Source organism: Bos grunniens, chromosome 29, assembly GCF_055505025.1.
Source record: "Bos grunniens cultivar Pamir isolate PY7600 chromosome 29, Bosgru_T2T1.0, whole genome shotgun sequence".
In the NCBI taxonomy this organism is placed as follows: Eukaryota; Metazoa; Chordata; class Mammalia; order Artiodactyla; family Bovidae; genus Bos; species Bos grunniens.
The window spans coordinates 49,584,573-49,603,199 of NC_141193.1; the positions used below are offsets into that span (position 1 = coordinate 49,584,573).

General features: G+C 43.1%; 1 protein-coding gene across 3 annotated transcripts in view; it reads left to right on the plus strand.

Annotated features, from left to right (window-relative positions):
• FAT3 (FAT atypical cadherin 3) overlaps positions 1-18,627 on the plus strand; it is an 805,898-nt gene that overhangs the window by 688,895 nt on the left and 98,376 nt on the right. For all 3 annotated transcript variants that reach the window (XM_086383385.1, XM_086383384.1, XM_086383386.1), the window contains 3 exons: positions 5,208-5,404; positions 6,392-6,545; positions 8,740-8,973. In XM_086383385.1, the coding sequence (XP_086239511.1) occupies positions 5,208-5,404; positions 6,392-6,545; positions 8,740-8,973 (585 nt within the window). The remainder of the gene's footprint in view (positions 1-5,207; positions 5,405-6,391; positions 6,546-8,739; positions 8,974-18,627) is intronic.

Here is an 18,627-nt window from a genome sequence, read left to right on the forward strand (position 1 = left end):
ACAGAATGCCTAAGAAGCTTTTTGTCTGAAATGAATATAAATAAATCAAAGTGATGCTTTACTCACCTTTCTTTCCTTACCATTATCACTCATGTCTTTACTGCAGAAATATACATTTTAATGGGAAAAAAAACAACACTTCCCTTCCACACTACTCTTCTTTTTCTTTATGGAGCTGTTTTCTTAATGTTGTTTTCTGTTTAACGGTCTTAATGCATTTGTGCTTTGATAGAGGACTTTATTTTTAAGTATATTCCTTTTTCCTACTTTTTGTAATGGTAAGAAAATAAATAGCTTTATTTACAAGTTTTTCCTGATAATAAAAACTCGGATGCATGCACACACACACACACACGCATGCACGCATACAAATCAGAGGGCGTTTTTTGGGGGGGTTTTTTGGCTGAAAAATCTTAAATTATAACTCCAAGTCAAAGGGTATGTGTCCTGACATGGCAAATCTTTTCGATCCCTTTTCTGTCTTTCCAAATAGTAAATAGCAGTTCAATAGGAAAGCCAAGATAGACAAATGAGGTCACACAGAATGCACACACACACATGTCACCATTGCTCTGAGCATCTTGTGTCAGAGTGAAAATGGGGTATCTCCGATCAGGGGTCACTTTCCAGGGGTGATGGCCTTCAATTTCTAAGAGGAGAGGTTGGTGTTGTGGGAGTAGTCTTCCTGTTTGGGGGTTCTAAAGCTAATATTTTGATGTTGTGCCATTCAAAGGCAGAACATAAGCCAACTGCCAAAAAATTTCAAAGAATCCATCCATACTTGTAGTCAGGTGGCTTCCCTTTAGAAAAACAACATTATTCAAAGTGAAAAATGAATTAATTAGAATGCCCTTAGGACGCAAAATCTTCTTAAGTACTTTAGTGAGAAAGTTAATTAATCACTGCAGAATAAGACCCACAGGAGAGCATCTGTGCCTGTGCTCAGGACCCTCACATCTCCCTGCACACTCCTCTTCTTTATGCAACTGCTTTCTTGAGGCTGTTTTCTGTTTAAAAGTCTTAATGCATTTATGCTTTTTCTGATACCTTCCATTGTGTGTGTGTGTGTGTGTGTGTGTTTTCATTAAAATGTATATTTCTGCAATAAAGACATGAGCGATTGTGGTGAGGAAAGAAAGGTGAGTACAGGATCACTGGGATTTATTTGCATTCAGTTTCAGACAAAAAGCGTCGTAGGCATTTGGAGGGATACTTTTCTATTTGGAAGAAAAGTTAAATACTCAGCTTTAATTATTTACACGTTGTCTCTGAATTCTCAGTGGATGGTTTAAGGGACCATCCCATCGACTTTACCAAAGTAATGAGAACAGAATAGCTTCAAGCTACTGTTACTATTAGCCGTGCCAACCACCAACTGATTTTAATTAGATTTAACTTTTGCTCTTGATGTAACACAACTTGGCTGTGCTGCCACAGATGAACAAAGGACCATTAATCATTTCATTTCACAGAAGAGCAGTGTGGGCCTACACTGAAAGCGTTTAATAGAGAGGTTACATTTGTGCATGCTGAAATCATATTCCACTGAAGCCTAATTGAATCCTAGTCAGTGGTGGAGGAAAGTGATATCCCAGGGAGAACCCGTGCCTCACCAGAGCATTTTTCTCAACCTCAGCAGATTGGCCTTGAGGGTCGGATAAGTCTGTACTGTGGGCGGCCGTTCCTTGCTGCAGGTGGCAGTGTGGGATGGTTACCAGCACCACTGGCTCCTACCCGGTAGATTCCAGTAGCCCGGCCATTGGCATCCCCCTTAATGGGACATTCAGAAATGTCTCTTGGCATTGACAAATGTCCCGGGGATATGGGACTAGCCACTCTCAGTTGAGAATCACTGCCCTGGAGAAATGTGCAGCTCTCAGCTTCTCTGCATTGTCTGTCCACTATGGTTCATTTAGCCCATGGTTAAATTGCCAAAATCCAGCCTCTGTGCACCAGTGTTACAGGGGAGGTAAAAAAGTTGGCTTAAAGCTCAACATTCAGAAAACGAAGATCATGGCACCCAGTCTCATCACTTCATGGCAAATAGATGGGGAAACAGTGGAAACAGTGGCTGACTTTATTTTTCTAGACTCCAAAATCACTGCAGATGGTGACTGCAGCCATGAAATTAAAAGACGTTTACTCCTTGGAAGGAAAGTTATGACCAACCTAGACAGCATATTGAAAAGCAGAGACATTACTTTGTCAACAAAGGTCCATCCAGTCAAGGCTATGGTTTTTCCAGTGGTCATGTATGGATGTGAGAGTTGGACTATAAATAAAGCTGAGTGCTGAAGAATTGATGCTTTTGAACTGTGGTGTTGGAGAAGACTCTTGAGAGTCCCTTGGACTTCAAGGAGATCAAACCAGTCCATCCTAAAGGAAATCAGTCCTGAATATTCATTGGAAGGACTTATGCTGAAGCTGAAACTCCAATACTTTGGCCACCTGATGCAGAGAGCTGACTCATTTGAAAAGACCCTGATGCTGGGAAGGATTGAGGGCAGGAGGAGAAGGGGATGACAGAGGATGAGATGGTTGGTTGGCATCACCAACTCAATGGCCATAGGTTTGGGTGGACTCCGGGGGTTGGTGATGGACAGAGAGGCCTGGCGTGCTGTGGTTCATGGGGTCGCAAAGAGTCGGATATGACTGAGCGACTGGACTGAACTGAACTGTGCACCAGTGCCATATTAAATCTCAAAAACAGTTTGAGGTAACGTGGAAAGAAATAGCTTTATTGCTTTGCCAGGTAAAGGGGGCCACAGTGGGCTAATGCCCCCAAGACTGTGTGTTCCATCCTGGGGAGTGGGCAGTGAGGAGCCTTATAGTGTTTAAGGCACAGGGTATGATCAGCTTGTGGACATTCTTCCAGTTGGTTGAGATGGTGATGACGAGTCAGCATCATCAACCTTCTGGTTCCAACTGGTTTGGGGTCTATGTGCTTGTGGGTAGCATAGTTAACTTCTTTGACCTGGGAGGTGCAGTATCTGCAAAACAACTCAAAGGACATGGCTCAGAATGTTATCTATAGTCTCCGAGGAGGAACTAAAGGTCCTTTACTTTGTTTAATGGCTAATGCATTATCATTTTTTCTTGCTTGTTTTCCTTTCTGCATTTTCTCACTTCTCAGATTAAATTTATTCTTTGACTAAAGTACTGCCACAGAGAAAAGGCAGGCAGATTTAAAGGAGAGAAATGGAGAAACAGATGTAGAGAATAGACTTATGGACATGAGGAGAGGGTGCTGCTGCTGCTGCTAAGTCGCTTCAGTCATGTCCAACTCTGTGCAACCCCATAGAGGGCAGCCTACCAGGCTCCCCCGTCCCTGGGATTCTCCAGGCAAGAACACGAGTGGGTGGCCATTTCCTTCTCCAATGCAGGAAAGTGAAAAGTGAAAGTGAAGTCACTCAGTTGTGCCGACCCTCAGCGATCCCATGGACTGCAGCCTTCCAGGCTCCTCCGTCCATGGGATTTTCCAGGCAAGAGTACTGGAGTGGGGTGCCATTGCCTTCTCCGGAGGAGAGGGTGAGATGTATGGAAAGAGTAACATGGAAACTTACATTACCATATGTAAAATAGATAGCTAATGGGAATTCACTATATGGCTCAGGAAGCTCAAAGAGAGGCTCTGTATCAACCTAGAGAGGTGGAGTGGGGCGGGAGATGGGAGGGAGGTTCCAAAGGGAGGGGATATATGTATACCTATGGCTGATTCATGTTGAGATTGACAGAAAACAACAAAATTTTGTAAAGCAAATTATCCTTCAATAAAAAAACAAATTTAACAAAAGCAGGCAGAGGACAGGACATGGGTGGGGTCTATTCTGGAAAGGCCTCGTGGGACCCTGCTTGGTTACAGCTGTGTCCAGGCTGGGGCTTCCCAGGCGGTGCTAGTGATGAAGAACCCGCCTGCCAGCGCAGAAGACGCAAAGAGGCGAGGGTTCGATTCTTGGGTCAGGAAGATCCCCTGGAGGAGGACATGGCAACCCACTCCAATATTCTTGCCTGGGGAGTCCCATGAACAGAGGAGCCTGGTGGGCTATAGTCCATGGGGTCACAAAGAGGCGGGCACAACTAACTCTTAGCTCGCACTCTTTTAAAGATTCATTGTAAGAAGGTGAGATGGCTCCACTTTTTCAGTGCAGCAGCAGCCAACAGGCAGTAGGCTTTCCTTATTTATTTGTTTATTGTCAATCTTTCCCACCAGAAAGTGAACTCCAGCACAAAAGCAGGGATTTTTGTCACTTTTGTTCACTGCTGTAGCCCCACTGCGTGACACAGCGCATGGTCCTGAGCAGGTGACAAATACGTGTTGAATGCCCCCAAACCAAAGAAACCGTGAGGCTCTACCTGGAGTCTGGGCTTCAGGCCAGTCGTCTCGTCCAGTCTTCCTCCATGCTTGAAGTGACGTCATCTCCTTCTTCACGTTTGGAAGGTCAAGCTGGTTTTCTTCTTCCTTCTTCCAAGCTGCTTTTGTCTCCATGTAGTTCAGCGATGTGGGAAAGGAATATTGCTGGGACCACTTTCATTGTTTCAGCCGCATCAAAAGTGGTTCCGCTCCACCTCTTCTCCTTTTCTTCCATTTTCACCAGCTTCCCTCTGATAAATTTGATCTAATTGCAGTGCTTATCTTTGAGCGCCTCCTTCAATAACCCCTCATTGGGGCTCTTTACTCCAAATGGGTCTTTCTCTGTCACACAAACTTTTCTCCCCCAGATTTTAGTCCTTAAGAGAAGAGCCGCGGTATGATAACGCCTTCATTAACACATCCCTTAATAGAGCTGACTGCCTTTCCTTGATTGCATAATCAACGGCTAATGAAATTGTCTGGGTAACAAGAGCTATAGTGTATTACATCCTCTCTTGAGACGGAATGGAAAGACAATTGTATCATCTGAGAAGAAGATTGATTGTTCACAGTTTGAATTTGATTGTCCTTAAGGGGAGCTAAACAAGAGATCATCTCCGGCTTCTCTAAGTGCGTTTTCTTCCCTTGGAAAGTTACTGTTTTACTTTCCACACAAGCCAAGCATATAAATATCATGCTTTGTTGCAGGAGAATCAAAAGGAAGTGTCAGTTTTTTTCCAGTCTCGTAAATGATGCAGTTTGAGAGGCACCTGGTTGACCTTGCACAGGCCTCTCACTGTAGGTGGAGATCAAAGCTTTTCATTGCTCATCTTCAGAAACTCTCTTTTCACTGCAGGAGGGAACCCCCGAGGAAGGTTTGCCCTGGGCCTGGTGCAGAGCGAATGGAAGGTCTACGTGAAGAGACATCTGGATAGAGAAGAACAAGACATTTACTTCCTCAATATTACTGCCACCGATGGGCTCTTTGTCACGCAGGCCATGGTGGAAGTGACTGTCAGTGATGTGAATGACAATAGCCCTGTGTGTGATCAGGTGAGATCTGTGGCCATGTCGGATTGCTGCTTTTCACTCTGCTTCTCTAAAATTAAGTCAAAACCCATTTCATTTTTCTCCTTAAAACCTGGCTACATTCTGTTCCTTTCTCCTTAATTAGTGCGGTCCAATTTTATATAAGCATGTAAGAGGATGAAATACTATAAACATGGAAAGAGTACAATTAGTACCTAATTCTGCCCATTAAAAAATACAAACAAAAAATAAAATCAGGACTCTTAAAATAAAAAGCTTTTTAAGGAATCATAAGGAATATTGTGATTTTTTTCATATCTAAACTACTGATTTCATAAAAGAAAAATGGGCCGCTCAAAAGTATGAATTACTTTTGTTGTGTTAAGTTTATACAGCTGGCTGGCAGCAATGTTGGTAATGAAGCTGGGTCTCCAGGCTTCTCATGAAGTGTCATTTCCCCATGGTTCAGAGCATGAGAGCCAATGCAAGGTGTCAATTATTGACTTTCTATTCTTTCTTACCAAAGTTAAATGACCCTTCATTTACCTTTCCCTTACATGTGGACTGCGAGACAATATTGGTGTTCTTTAGCTTAGAAAATTTTTGCAAATCTTACTAATGCCAGATGTTAGTAGTGGCTCTTTAAAGTTGAAGGGTCCCAAGGACTTCCTGGTGCTTGATCACTATCTGATACGATCATTATCTGATGCGTATCACAGTTCCTCAGGGGCAGGGATTTTTGTCTGTTTTCTTCTGCATTGTACCCCTAGCATCTCAATACATTGTACCCCTCCCCCATAGTAGCAGCTCAATTAGCATTTGTTGAATGAATGAGCATGCGAGAGGCAGGGCAAGAGATATTTTATGTTTCATCGGATGGTGTAAGATGATTCTGCAGTAAAGGAAAAACGTAACTGAAGATAAATTATGCGAGTGCCTTTTTAAAGAAATCATTTATAAGGCTAATATGGCAATCGCCCCACACATACTAATGATTTTGCCTTTGCCCAGGTTGCATACACAGCATTACTTCCCGAAGACATTCCATCAAACAAAATCATCCTGAAGGTCAGTGCCAAGGATGCTGACATTGGACCCAATGGAGATATACGATACTCACTCTATGGACCTGGAAACAATGAATTTTTTCTAGATCCAGAAAGTGGTAAGACAAAATTTATTCTCTGAAATTACATTGTTAATCCACAAGAGAAGTTAAGTTTTCACTTGGTCTTATCACTAGGGGGTAGTTGGTATCTAAGAGCCTTAATGTGACACTCTGTTATCTTGGACTCTTAAGAAATGCTAGCGGCACATTGTGTCTGCAAGACACAAACCTCATTTGACTTGTAAACTTGCCCTGACTTTACCTACGTGTAGTAGCACCAGGGAATCAGATGTGTCTGTTTGCTTCTCCTCTTTCTCATATCCATGAGTTAAAGCAGCTGCCCTGTTAAGTGTATATATAGAATTATATCATAAATGCAGGTTTCCATGCAAACCAGCCAGCAGTGCACAGCAAGGACAGTTTCACCTTGTTGAAACCCTTTTTGGGTTCCTATGCTTATTAACACACTTATCTGGCTTTTATTCATCATTTCTGCTTAGTTGTGAGACCTCAGATTTGCTTCCATGTTAAGGTAAAGTTTATAAGGTGAAAGGTTATGTACACTGAAGGCAGATGCTCGCATTGAGGGCCAAAGCTTAAGGAAAAGACATTTTCTATGGAGGTAAATTATTACAGTGCTGTTTGGCCCATCCAGTGACAATTTTGAATTGAAGTGTAATGATTAAAAAGTTTGCATATTTCCAGCATTGTATTGGTTGCAGTGAATAATCACTAACTACTGAGTTTCCAGAAGGTATTGGTTTCTCAATAACCTACTCCCATGTCAGCTATATCTTACTGCGAAGGGCTTAGTTGCATAACAATATACTACTTGGATATAGAGGCCTGGCACTTTTTTTATTGAATAGCTAGCATTTATTAACTACTGGATCTAAAAACACTTTATGGAATATTTGTGATAGACTCTGACATGAAGCCCTCAAAGCATCTCTGAGCAATACTGTAACCCAGTGGAGAAGACAGAGCAGTGAGTCAGTAATAATAATAACAGAAATAATAATAGTTATGAAAGACAGAATGACATGAGTGCCTGCGAGAGATATCAAGAGAGTTATGTCTGAGCACAGAGGAAAAAGCAGCTAATGTTCTGATGAGAGGGAAGAGGAAGCTTGTAAAGAAGAACCGGCGTTTGAACTGAGCCAGGATTCTAGGGGCTCAAGCAGGTCACTGCCGCCCCCGGGCGCGGCGTGGGCAGAGAGCACAGCACCTCCAGGAAATGCCGTGTACAGCCCTGTCAGTGGTCAGAGGAGCCACAGGATGACTCGCCAGAAAAGTAGCGGGAAAGATAACTTTAGGTCGGATCTTGGAGGGTCCTGAATGCCCAACTGAAAACTCCCTGGATGTTTTTGAGGAGGGGGAAATGATCCAGCCTGTAGTTGAGAACTGCTTGCCTTCAGGAAGCTGTAGGAAGAACAGCTTTGTAAGTACTGATGACGTGCTCCCAGTGATATCTGCTAATTTTACTAAGAGTACATAATAATATTTCATGAGTCTGACTTTTCACCAAACGGCGTTTATTCAGGTCTGTCATTGTGCTCATTGCCATTATCCATTGAAATTTAAGTAGCAATGAAATCCCCACAGGGACTGACACCCAGGACCAGTGTAGCTATTCCAGTGATTAAAGTAATAATCCCTCCATGGTTATGAAATGCCCTTCCTGCATGTCTGCTCTGGGCTCCTCAGTTATCCCCCACTGGGACCTCCCCCCAACAACTGCTGGCCCTCCACTCTCCCAGCAAGTGGGATTTGCCGGGCACGATAGGACTCCTTTGTAACCTCTTTCTGCTGGAGCCAGCCTGTTTGGACTGTTTGTTTTCCTCTAGAAGACGGGGTTAAAAAAAGATTAAGTGTCTGGAAGCAGAGAGACTAACCCTTCTGGGTATAAAGACCATTGACCTGATTGACCATCAGAGAACTGAGCAGTTCTTGCGAGGTTTAAAGAGGTGTGGAGCTTCTCCATCCTGCCAAAAGAAGGAATCCCTGACACAAGAGACTTCACGGTGGAATTAATTCCTTTGAAAGTCATGCTGTTGGTTTCTTGTTGCATCCAGAATCCCATAAATTTTTCCCTGATGCTTAAAAAATTTGAACTTGCTCTATTTTTCAAAGTATGAAGCTCTTGAGCCAAATATCAGCAGTCCTTCCTACACTCGGGTTCTGTATGTAATTGATTCTCTGCTCTTTGAAGAAAGACAGTTTTGAAAAGCCAGGCCATTTATTTTCACAGGTGAGTTAAAAACTTTGGCTCCATTGGACCGGGAGAGGGTCCCTGCGTACAGCCTCGTTGCCAGGGCCACCGACGGGGGCGGCCGATTCTGCCAATCCGACGTCCGTCTGACCCTGGAGGACGTGAACGATAACCCCCCGGTGTTTTCCTCTGACCACTATAATGCCTGTGTCTATGAGAACACGGCCACCAAGGCTCTGTTGACCAGAGTTCAAGCGGTGGATCCGGATGTTGGTAAGTCAGCCGCCCCGATGGGGGGCCTCCCTGTCTGTGCGTTTCACACATTCAGGTGCTGCCTGTCCTCTAGCTCCATCAGCCAACCTGGGTTTCTCTTTCCCGTCAGGACAAGTACAGTAAACCACATTTCGGCTCTTTGGCTCATGTACTTCACACACGTGAAAGAAATCTGCAAGAAATCTTCCCACCTTTTTGTAGGGTTTAGAGAAGCGATACTGTAAATTCCTTTAACTTTTAACAAAGGGTTTTGAGTTTGTGGGTTTTTTTTTTTTAACCTTTAGAATGAAAAACAATAGCTTTCCTACTTACTCATTCCTCTTGAACATAGTTAACTGTTGTGTGGTGGGGAGAATTCGTTTCTATTTCTATAAAGAATTGCAACCCACGCTTTAGCTGAAATATGACAGTCTCGATTTATGGTGGTGCCCCATAGTGCAAAGACCAATTACTAAGTGTGCTGCCAGCCCAATGTGGATTTTTTCTAACTGCCATTTTCCAGAGTATTTTGGTCACATAAACTGACATTACTCGGAGGGGTGGGAGTGGCAGAGGGAAATAAGGAATTAGAATTGAAAGTTGCTAATAAAGTTTGTCTTCAGATCCACTTTACATAATGAGATGGTGAGTTAGAAAAGACTGGAGTTAATTGCTAGGTAGCCTTTCTGAGAATGCATAAGTTATTGAGGTGACTGCATGATGGAGTCTAAATACAAAAGGGCATACAGACAGCCCCTTGGCTGTGCATTTTAAGAGCTGTAAATCAGAGGACTGGGGAATGATGGGGTGTGTCTGTTATGATAAACAGGCCTTTATATAATTCAGTGTCTTATTGCTTAATTCTGAATTGAAAGAAAAATTATTGGACTAATGGAAAAGTAAATACATGATAATTAGTTGAAAACAAACGTAGAGCCCAGGGTCTCTGCATATTTCCCCTTAGAGAAATTAGTGACTATACTATGAATTATTGTTCTTACCTTATTAGCATAATTTTTGAGGCTGAGAACCAACCCTTTAAAAATCTGCATATTGTAAAGCTTGGTAAAAAACATAATAAATAGGAAAAGATTTTTTTTTCAGCTGCACTATGCAGCTTATGGAATCTTAGTTCTCTGACAGGGATTGAACCCAGGCCCTTAGCAGTGAAAGCACAGAGTCCAAAACCCTGGACCACCAGGGAATTCTGGAAAAGACTCTTTTATTGACCTATAATCATGAATTATTTGCAAATACTGCTTTTTAAAGGAGGATTAGAAAACATTCCCTGGACTCTTGACAGCAAGCTTTTGAAGAAAAGAGGACAGAAATTGTACAGATGAATCATTAATAATTTAATTTTGAGAATGTATAATTGGGCCAGAGATGAAATTTTAAGATTGAAAATTTTTTAAATTAGAATTTCAATTTTAAAAATTGGAGTTTTTCTATTTACCTCCTTCCTAAAGGAATTGGGTGTGCTCTGTCTGCTAGAGAATTAACACGGAGAGAGTCTGATCAGTACGTTATGCTTCAGACAGGAGGTGGGAGGTTATCCAGCGACAGATGTGATTGCGGTAGAGGGCAGGCAGCTAGCTTTGTGCTGCTCAATTCTGCTGAGTCAGCTGTCCCGGTTGGCAGTGGGGAAGAAGGGTTGACTGGACTCTTGCAGGGGCAGAGATGATGAAGCCTTTCAAACACTAGATCCAGAATAACCTATCAGCACCTGTCTCTGCTCTTTGCACCAATTAGCAGAAGGCTTACATTCTGGCTTCAGACCAACATGGAGGTTATGAGTGCTATTCATATTGTGTGTTCATCAGGCCATTGTATCCACTTCCAGAAAACTCTAGCATAGGATACCAGATTCTAGGTCATATTCTCAGTTTTTTTAGATCTCATTTAGCTTTAAAAATAAAAACTAAGACAGCTGGGGGGGAACAAATAAGCTCCTCTAAAAAGGCAAACTGAGCACCTGCTGTTTCTAGGCACCATGCTCAGGAGGTGGGGGTGGAGGTCTTGCTCAGAGCCTGCAGGGAGAACCATAGTCAAATCCATATTCTCCAGAATCCAGGTATCAGTGACTGGGGGGTGCTCATACCATTTTTATCAGTGGCCTGATCCCCGCTTCTCAGTCTGCTGTAAGTCAGCACAGAGGAGCCTGAGCCACACATTGAGATGAGCAGTTTGGGGTGAGCAGGGCTGGGTGAATCATCTGGAGGCCAAACCTAACCTCTGGCCTAAAGCTGAGTTTGCTCCTGTCATTAAGACTGAATCCAACCCTACTGAATCCAGCCATCCAGTGTCTTTAGTCTGACTTATATAGAGTGTTCCAAACAGTTTGGATTAATTGTCAATAAAAGTCAAGAGATATTTATTTGAATTTTCAATTTCTGGCATTTTCTAAAAACAGCACTCAGAAGACTCAGCAATTTCAGGCACATAGTCACACCATGGCTGGAAGCTGCCATCAGCCAGTTCTCACCTTCCCAGCCATCTCACTTAGGTTTCCGCCTGACCTGCATAGGCCCCTTCTCTAAAGTGACAAGGAAATTCTGATGTTTAAGAACTTTTAACTTTGAAATAATCATAAGTTCACAGGAATTTGTCAAAAAAATGTACAGGAGGTGGCATGTACCTTTCACACAATCTTTTCTCCCAGTGATACCATCTTATGTAACTATAGTACACTTAGATTTTGGCACAGGTGTATGTGTGTGTGTGTGCGTGTGTGTGTGTGTATGTAGTTCTGTGCAGTTTTATCACCTGTGTAGCTTCATGTAACCACCACCCCATTCATCTACTTGCTGCCCCTTCATAACAACACCCACCTTCTCCCCACACTTCCTTCCCAGTCTCTAATCCCTGGCAACCACTAATCCCCATATCTATAATTTAGTTATTTCAAAAATGTTATTTAAATGGAATGGTGCAGCTTGTAACCTTTTCCAAATGTCCTTTTTCACTCAGCATCATTCCCTTGAGATCCATCCAAGTTGTCTAATTGGTTTTTGATCCTAGTGAAGAACATTGTCTCCATTTGTATAAATGACAGGGCTATTTGGTTCATGAAACTTCTTTTGTCAAGCATATTCCTTTGCCTAAAGTTACAAACGATTTCATCAGTATTTGGCTACAGCATATACTAAACCACAATAAATTGCAGAAAAAAGACAAAGATATATTAACCTGAAGTCCGATTCCATTACTTCATAAATTCAAAATTCTTACAATCTCTTGCTAACCTTTCGTATCCTGGTTTTCTAATTAGCATATATATATATATATAATATATATGTGTATCTATATCATTATTTTTAGCCAAACAACTCTTTGCTATGCCAAATTCATTATTCATAATGAACCAATGCTAATGTTAGAGTAACTGCCTCAGATCAGATCAGATGAGATCAGTCGCTCAGTCGTGTCCGACTCTTTGCGACCCCATGAATCATAGCACGCCAGGCCTCCCTGTCCATCACCAACTCCCGGAGTTCACTCAAACTCATGTCCATCGAGTCGGTGATGCCATCCAGCCATCTCATCCTCTGTCGTCCCCTTTTCCTCTTGCCCCCAATCCCTCCCAGCATCAGAGTCTTTTCCAATGAGTCAACTCTTCACATGAGGTGGCCAAAGTACTGGAGTTTCAGCTTTAGCATCATTCCTTCCAAAGAAATCCCAGGGCTGATCTCCTTCAGAATGGACTGGTTGGATCTCCTTGCAGTCCAAGGGACTCTCAAGAGTCTTCTCCAACACCACAGTTCAAAAGCATCAATTCTTTGGCTCTCAGCCTTCTTCACAGTCCAACTCTCACATCCATACATGACCACTGGAAAAACCATAGCCTTGACTAGGTGAACCTTTGTTGGCAAAGTAATGTCTCTGCTTTTGAATATGCTATCTAGGTCGGTCATAACTTTCCTTCCAAGGAGTAAGCGTCTTTTAATTTCATGGCTGCAGTCACCATCTGCAGTGATTTTGGAGCCCAGAAAAATAAAGTCTGACACTGTTTCCACTGTTTCCCCATCTATTGCCCATGAAGTGATGGGACCGGATGCCATGATCTTCGTTTTCTGAATGTTGAGCTTTAAGCCAACTTTTTCTGCCTAGATCAGGAAAAAAAAAATAAAAACAGGAAGACAAGACTACTTTAGCACCCATTTTATGAGTTCTAAGCAATAGCATGGCAACTATCTAGATTTTAGCATTAAATTCTTCATTTTCCTGTAAAATGGAAACATCCTCCACCCCATGAACTAATGAAGTGACTTTATGACCTAATATTTATAAAAATTTAATCCTTTCAGTAAACATTAGGAGACTTTTTGTTGCACCACCTCTTTGGGGTTCATATTTTGCTATTTACTCTACCTCTTAAGGCAAGGTTAGGTGTCCAGGTTCTCAGTATTGAGGGTTTTTTAAACTAACAAAGGAAATATGCAGTGATAAAAATCAGAGCTAAAATCTGTGACCATTTTAGGCAAAGTGACATGAAAATCAAATGTAAACTTGCACTGGAAAATGTGTCAGAGCCCATGATTTATTGAGAGGCCAATGTCCAGATGTTTGAGATTCAAGAGGACATATTTTTCCTCTTACGCATCAGGGACATAAAGCAAGGAAATGTTCTAATGAACATGTTCACTCCTTTCCTGTAAAATATTTCCTATACAGTTTAGACCTGTTGTCATGGATTTTGGAGAAACCTGGAAGCTTGTAACGCACATCAAAATTATTTTCCATTCAATATAGCTGATATTTAATGAGTAGGTACATAGCAGCTATTATAGAAGGAACTATACGAGGAATATGCAGTGACAGGCCCAGGGTCTATGCAGTAGTGAAGGGTATAAATCTGGAACACACAAACCTGGCATAAAAGGAAGAACTTCCAGAATCCAGAATGAATGAGATTCAATAGGCAGAGGGAGGAAGGCCTTCAGGAAGACAGGAACCAGGAGGATAAGTTTGCAAAGTCGGGAACGTGCTGTTTTTGTTGAGTCGCTTAGTTGTGACTCCATGGACTGTAACATTCCAGGCTCCCCTGTCTTCACAGTCTCCCTGAGTTTGCTTAAACTCATGTCCATTGAGTCTGCAATGCCAACAAACCATCTCATCCTCTGTTGCCCCTTCTCCTCCTGCCCTCAGTCTTTCCCAGCATCAGGGTCTTTTCCAATGAATTGACTCTTTACATCAAGTGACCAAAGTATTGGAGTTTCAGCTTTAGCATCTGTTCTTCCAATGAGTATTCAGGGATGATTTCCTTTTGAATTGACTACTTTGATCTCCTTGCTGTCCACAGGGCTCTTAAGAATTTTCTACAGCACCCCAATTCAAAACCATCAATTCTTCAGTGCTCAACCTTCTTTATGTCCAGCTCTCATAGCCATACATGACTACTGAAAAAACCTTTGTTTGACTCTATGGGCCTTTGTCTACAAAGTGATGTCTCTGCTTTTTAGTATTGAAAACGTCTAGGTTTGTCATAACTTTTCTTCCAAGGAGCAAACCTCTTTCATGGCTGCAGTCACCGTTCACAATGATTCTGGAGCCCAAGAAAATAAAGTCTGTCACTGTTTCCATTGTTTCCCCTTCTATTTGCCAAGAAGTGATGAGACTGGATGCCATGATCTTAGTTTTTTGAATGTTGAGTTCTAAGGGAGCTTTTACATTCTCCTCTTTCACCTTCATCAATAAACTCTTTAGTTCCTCTTTGCTTTCTGCCATTAGGGTGGTTTCATCTATATATCTGAGGTTATTGATATTTCTCCTGGCAATCTTGATTCTAGCTTGAGCTTCATCCAGCCTGACATTTCACATTATGTATTCTGCATATAACTTAAATAAGCAGGGTGATAATATACAGCTTTGACGTATTCCTTTCCCAATTTTGAACCAGTCCGTTGTTCCATGTCTGGTTCTAACTGTTGCTTCTTGTCCTGCCTATAGGCTTCTCAGGGGGCAGGTAAGGTGGTCTGGTATTCCCATCTCTTTAGACCCAACTAAATAGTTGGAAGAGCATCACATGGTCCAGGACAGAAAGCTGGACAGTGAGATGAGACAGTGAGATCTGGGCCCCATTGTGGGGGTTCACAAAGGCCAGGAATTGTGCTTAAACCAAAAGATGGAAAAGAACCACTGCATACATAGACAAAAGAAAGTCATCAGTTCTGGGTTTGGGAACTGCTGATCTGATGGAAGCCCCTAACGTGGATGTGAAGAAAGCTTCTAGGAGATCATTGAGAAAGACCACAAAGACCAGAATTCAAGTGGTAGGTTGGGATTTAAAAGGAAGAAGCAGATGAGAGAGAGATTTTATATGTGAAATCTGCCAGTTTTGGCAACTGACTGGACTGAAGGCACAAGGGACAGGCCAGGCAAGAACTCAAATTCAGGTACAAGGTGGACAGAGATAGCCTAGGTGGCCTGAAGCAGGACCTCGTGTAAAAAAGATAAAAAATTGGAGACACATCGGGAATTAAATTACAGTCCTTCAGGAGTGAAGATAAGTTTGCTAATCATGACAGAGTAGGAAGGCTTTGCTGTCAAGGGGCTTCCATTATGGGAAACAGAAAAACAGAAATGAACATTCAGAGAGACAAGCACAAATGAATATTCAAAGACAATGAGATCAATGTTATAACAGAGTCACTTCATCTGTAAAAGTAGGGATTTTTTAAGGATTAGTCAGACACATGTGAAATGCTAGCTCAGGTCTCTGTGGAGACATGAAAACATGAGCAGTGAATTTTCAAGTGGGACAACTCAGAAAATATTCACAAAATGGTATTTGCATTCAAGTCAGGTATTAAGGGTTGGGGCTTGATGTTGGGGCAAGAAGAGGGGAAAGATCTGGTAGCAAAAGAGGAGGATTGTATTAGCTAAGATAGCCTTGACTAGACTGAGGTAACTTTTCAAAAATCTCAGTGGCTTAGTGCAGCAAAAGTTTAATTCTTGCTCCTGTGGGGGGCAGGTCAGTGCAAGTCCATTCAGCGATGTGGAAATCTGGTCCCTCCATTGGGTCAATACCACCTTTGTGACCTTTGCTTCACAAGGTCACTGCAGCAAAAGAAGAGAGGGATGAAGAAGGCATGTCAGCTCTTTGCTGCCTCAGCCTAGGAGAGACTCGCGTCACTTTGTCACTATCCATTGACTAGAACTAGTCAGATGATGCTGGGAGGTACAGGAGAGGCCACAGGTATTTGGTGAGCACTCATGTCTCTGCTACTGTAATGAAAGCAGGAAAGAGAAACCGCCCCATCACATTTCAAAGGAGTGGGAAAAGATGGCGTTCATCTTGTGGTTAGGGAGGGTGAGCCTCAGCAACAAGGAGAGCCCACAACCACTTAATCCTCGACGTGAAAGGAAGGGGAGAAGCAGAAAGAAAAAAGACTGACTTTCAAAGGAAGAAAAAGAAACTAAGAGGGAGAGGCTGAGGAAAACTCAGTTGGGAGGCACACATCTGCCTTCAGACATCCCCATGTGATAAGAGAGTCTGTCAACTAAAGAGACTAACATGGCGGCAGCCAGGCTGGGCACTCTGAGGCGAGCACAGGGAGTTAGTTTGGAGTCACTGAAAGATGGGGAAGAAAAGTTCTTCCCCCACTGAGGGCTCTGTAGGTACGGGGTTACAGAAGTGAACAGACCCAACCAATAGAGTGAATTTCATGAATAGAAAAGATAGAAGTTTTCTCTCAGAGCTTTCCACAATGATGCCTTTCCCTCTAACATCAATAGATCCTCTTATTAGTAGAGAATAGGAAAGAAACAGAGAAAACGTATCTCTTGACAGAACTTTTCCATTTTTACCCAAGAGTTTGTTTTCCAGCAGCCCTCAACGTCCTTAATTTTGCACTGCCATTCACTGTAGTGATGTAAGCTTGCAGTTCTTGTTGGGGATTCATTTTCTGCATATTTCATGAGGGAGACAGATGGCATCCTGACCCAACATGGGCTCTCATGGGACAAAAGCTTGAATGAACTTGGTTTTCCAGAGCACAGATCTTGTCAGACAAAAAGGCTGGCCCAGTGTCTGAGAGCATCATCAGATCTGAGTATGTTGTGCTCCATGAAGGAGCAGGAACTTGTTTACCTGAGAGGAATGTTCACAAAAGTAACTGCTGAGAGCTATTAAAGGGAGGTCTTCCTCCCCAGGCCACTTTAAATCTCTCCTGCCGTCTCTCGCCTCTTCTGACATGTCCTCACCGTGTGTCCCTCACTCGTTAGAACCATGAGAAGACTCAGGAGGAACAGCTAAGAGACGAGTGAAGTGCACCGCGAAGCGCTGGGAGGCTGGCGGAGACACGTCAGCCCAGCCCTCCAGGCTGGCTGTCTCCTATGCTGTCACGAAGTCTGAGGGAGGGTCGTGCATGCCACCCCGTCTGTCAGAGTCAGAAACATTTGTCTCCATTTGGAGCTCTCCCTTACCGTCAGTGTGGTGGCTAAAGTTTCAGTCCCTGGGATGAAGTTAGATCTTCAGTATTCCCTCATCGCCATTCTGGTCTCATGGAGGTCCCCGTAATGGGGTTTGATTTGAAATCTTTCATCACCACCTTTTAGTCTCATGGAGGAAAACAAGTATTCACTCAGCATGTACTCTTGGAAGGGCTTAGCTTACCTTTGCACCGGGCCCACCCCAAAAGCAAAAGAAAAATGTTACACCTGACCAAACAGGTAAACTCTGAAGCACCTCTTTTTCACCTGGCTGTGTGGGAGAGAAGGGCCAGGGTGTGGAGTCTGTGAAGGAGGTTAGGTGTGCCCATGAACCCCCCCAATGGAGGTGTGCAGGTGGACGGTCATTTTTCTGTTTTAGGACTTCCCAAGGAGAAGCTTGGGAAGCTTCTTGGTGACATCATACCCCAGCCAAGCCAGCAACCCTTGACTCCTCTGGACCCTGCATATCCCCCCAGTGTCCTGAAGGGGCACATCTCATGACCAGAGGTCAAGAGGCCGTGTGGGCGCGGGGAAGCCTTGGGTGATTCGTGCCCTGCACTATGCAGGCTGTGTGACCTTGGGCCAGTCACTGCTCTCCCTCAGACTGTTCACTCTTCTGTAGTGTTAGGAGCACAGGAGGAATGCTTGCTTTGCCAACCCAGCCCTCTTTGCAGCTGGGTCTCCAGCAGCATCTCGAGATTTTCCTTCTGTGGAACTGCTCACATACCTCTTCTCTCCTACTGTTAAACCCTGCTAGGCAAAGCTGGGGTTTGGTAAGAATTTTAAGTGGTAATAAACATAATGTGACTAATGACATTTGCTTTTTTGAGCTTCCATTACATTCCAGGCACTGTGCCAAGTACTGCAGATCCATTATTTCCAGTTCTCACAGCAACTTCTGAAAGTTGGCAGATATTTTTTGTTATTGTTCTAGTTAACATATGAATAAACTCTGAAGGGTTAACTTGTCATGAACAATAGACTAGTTAGTGGCACCAAAGGAGACTTGGTTAACAGATATCCAGCTAATAGTCAAGATGGTTTATGTTTTAGTCAAGAGCACTGCTCTCAAAAAGTGGTCCCCAGACTAATTTCATCAGGGAGCTTATTGGAAATGCAAACTCTGAATGAAAGACTCTAGACCAGTGGGTCTCAGCCTGCAGTGCGCACCAGTCATCTAGAGGGCCTGTTAACCTGGGGATTACTAGCCCCACCCCCAGTGTTTCTGATCGGGTCTGGGAG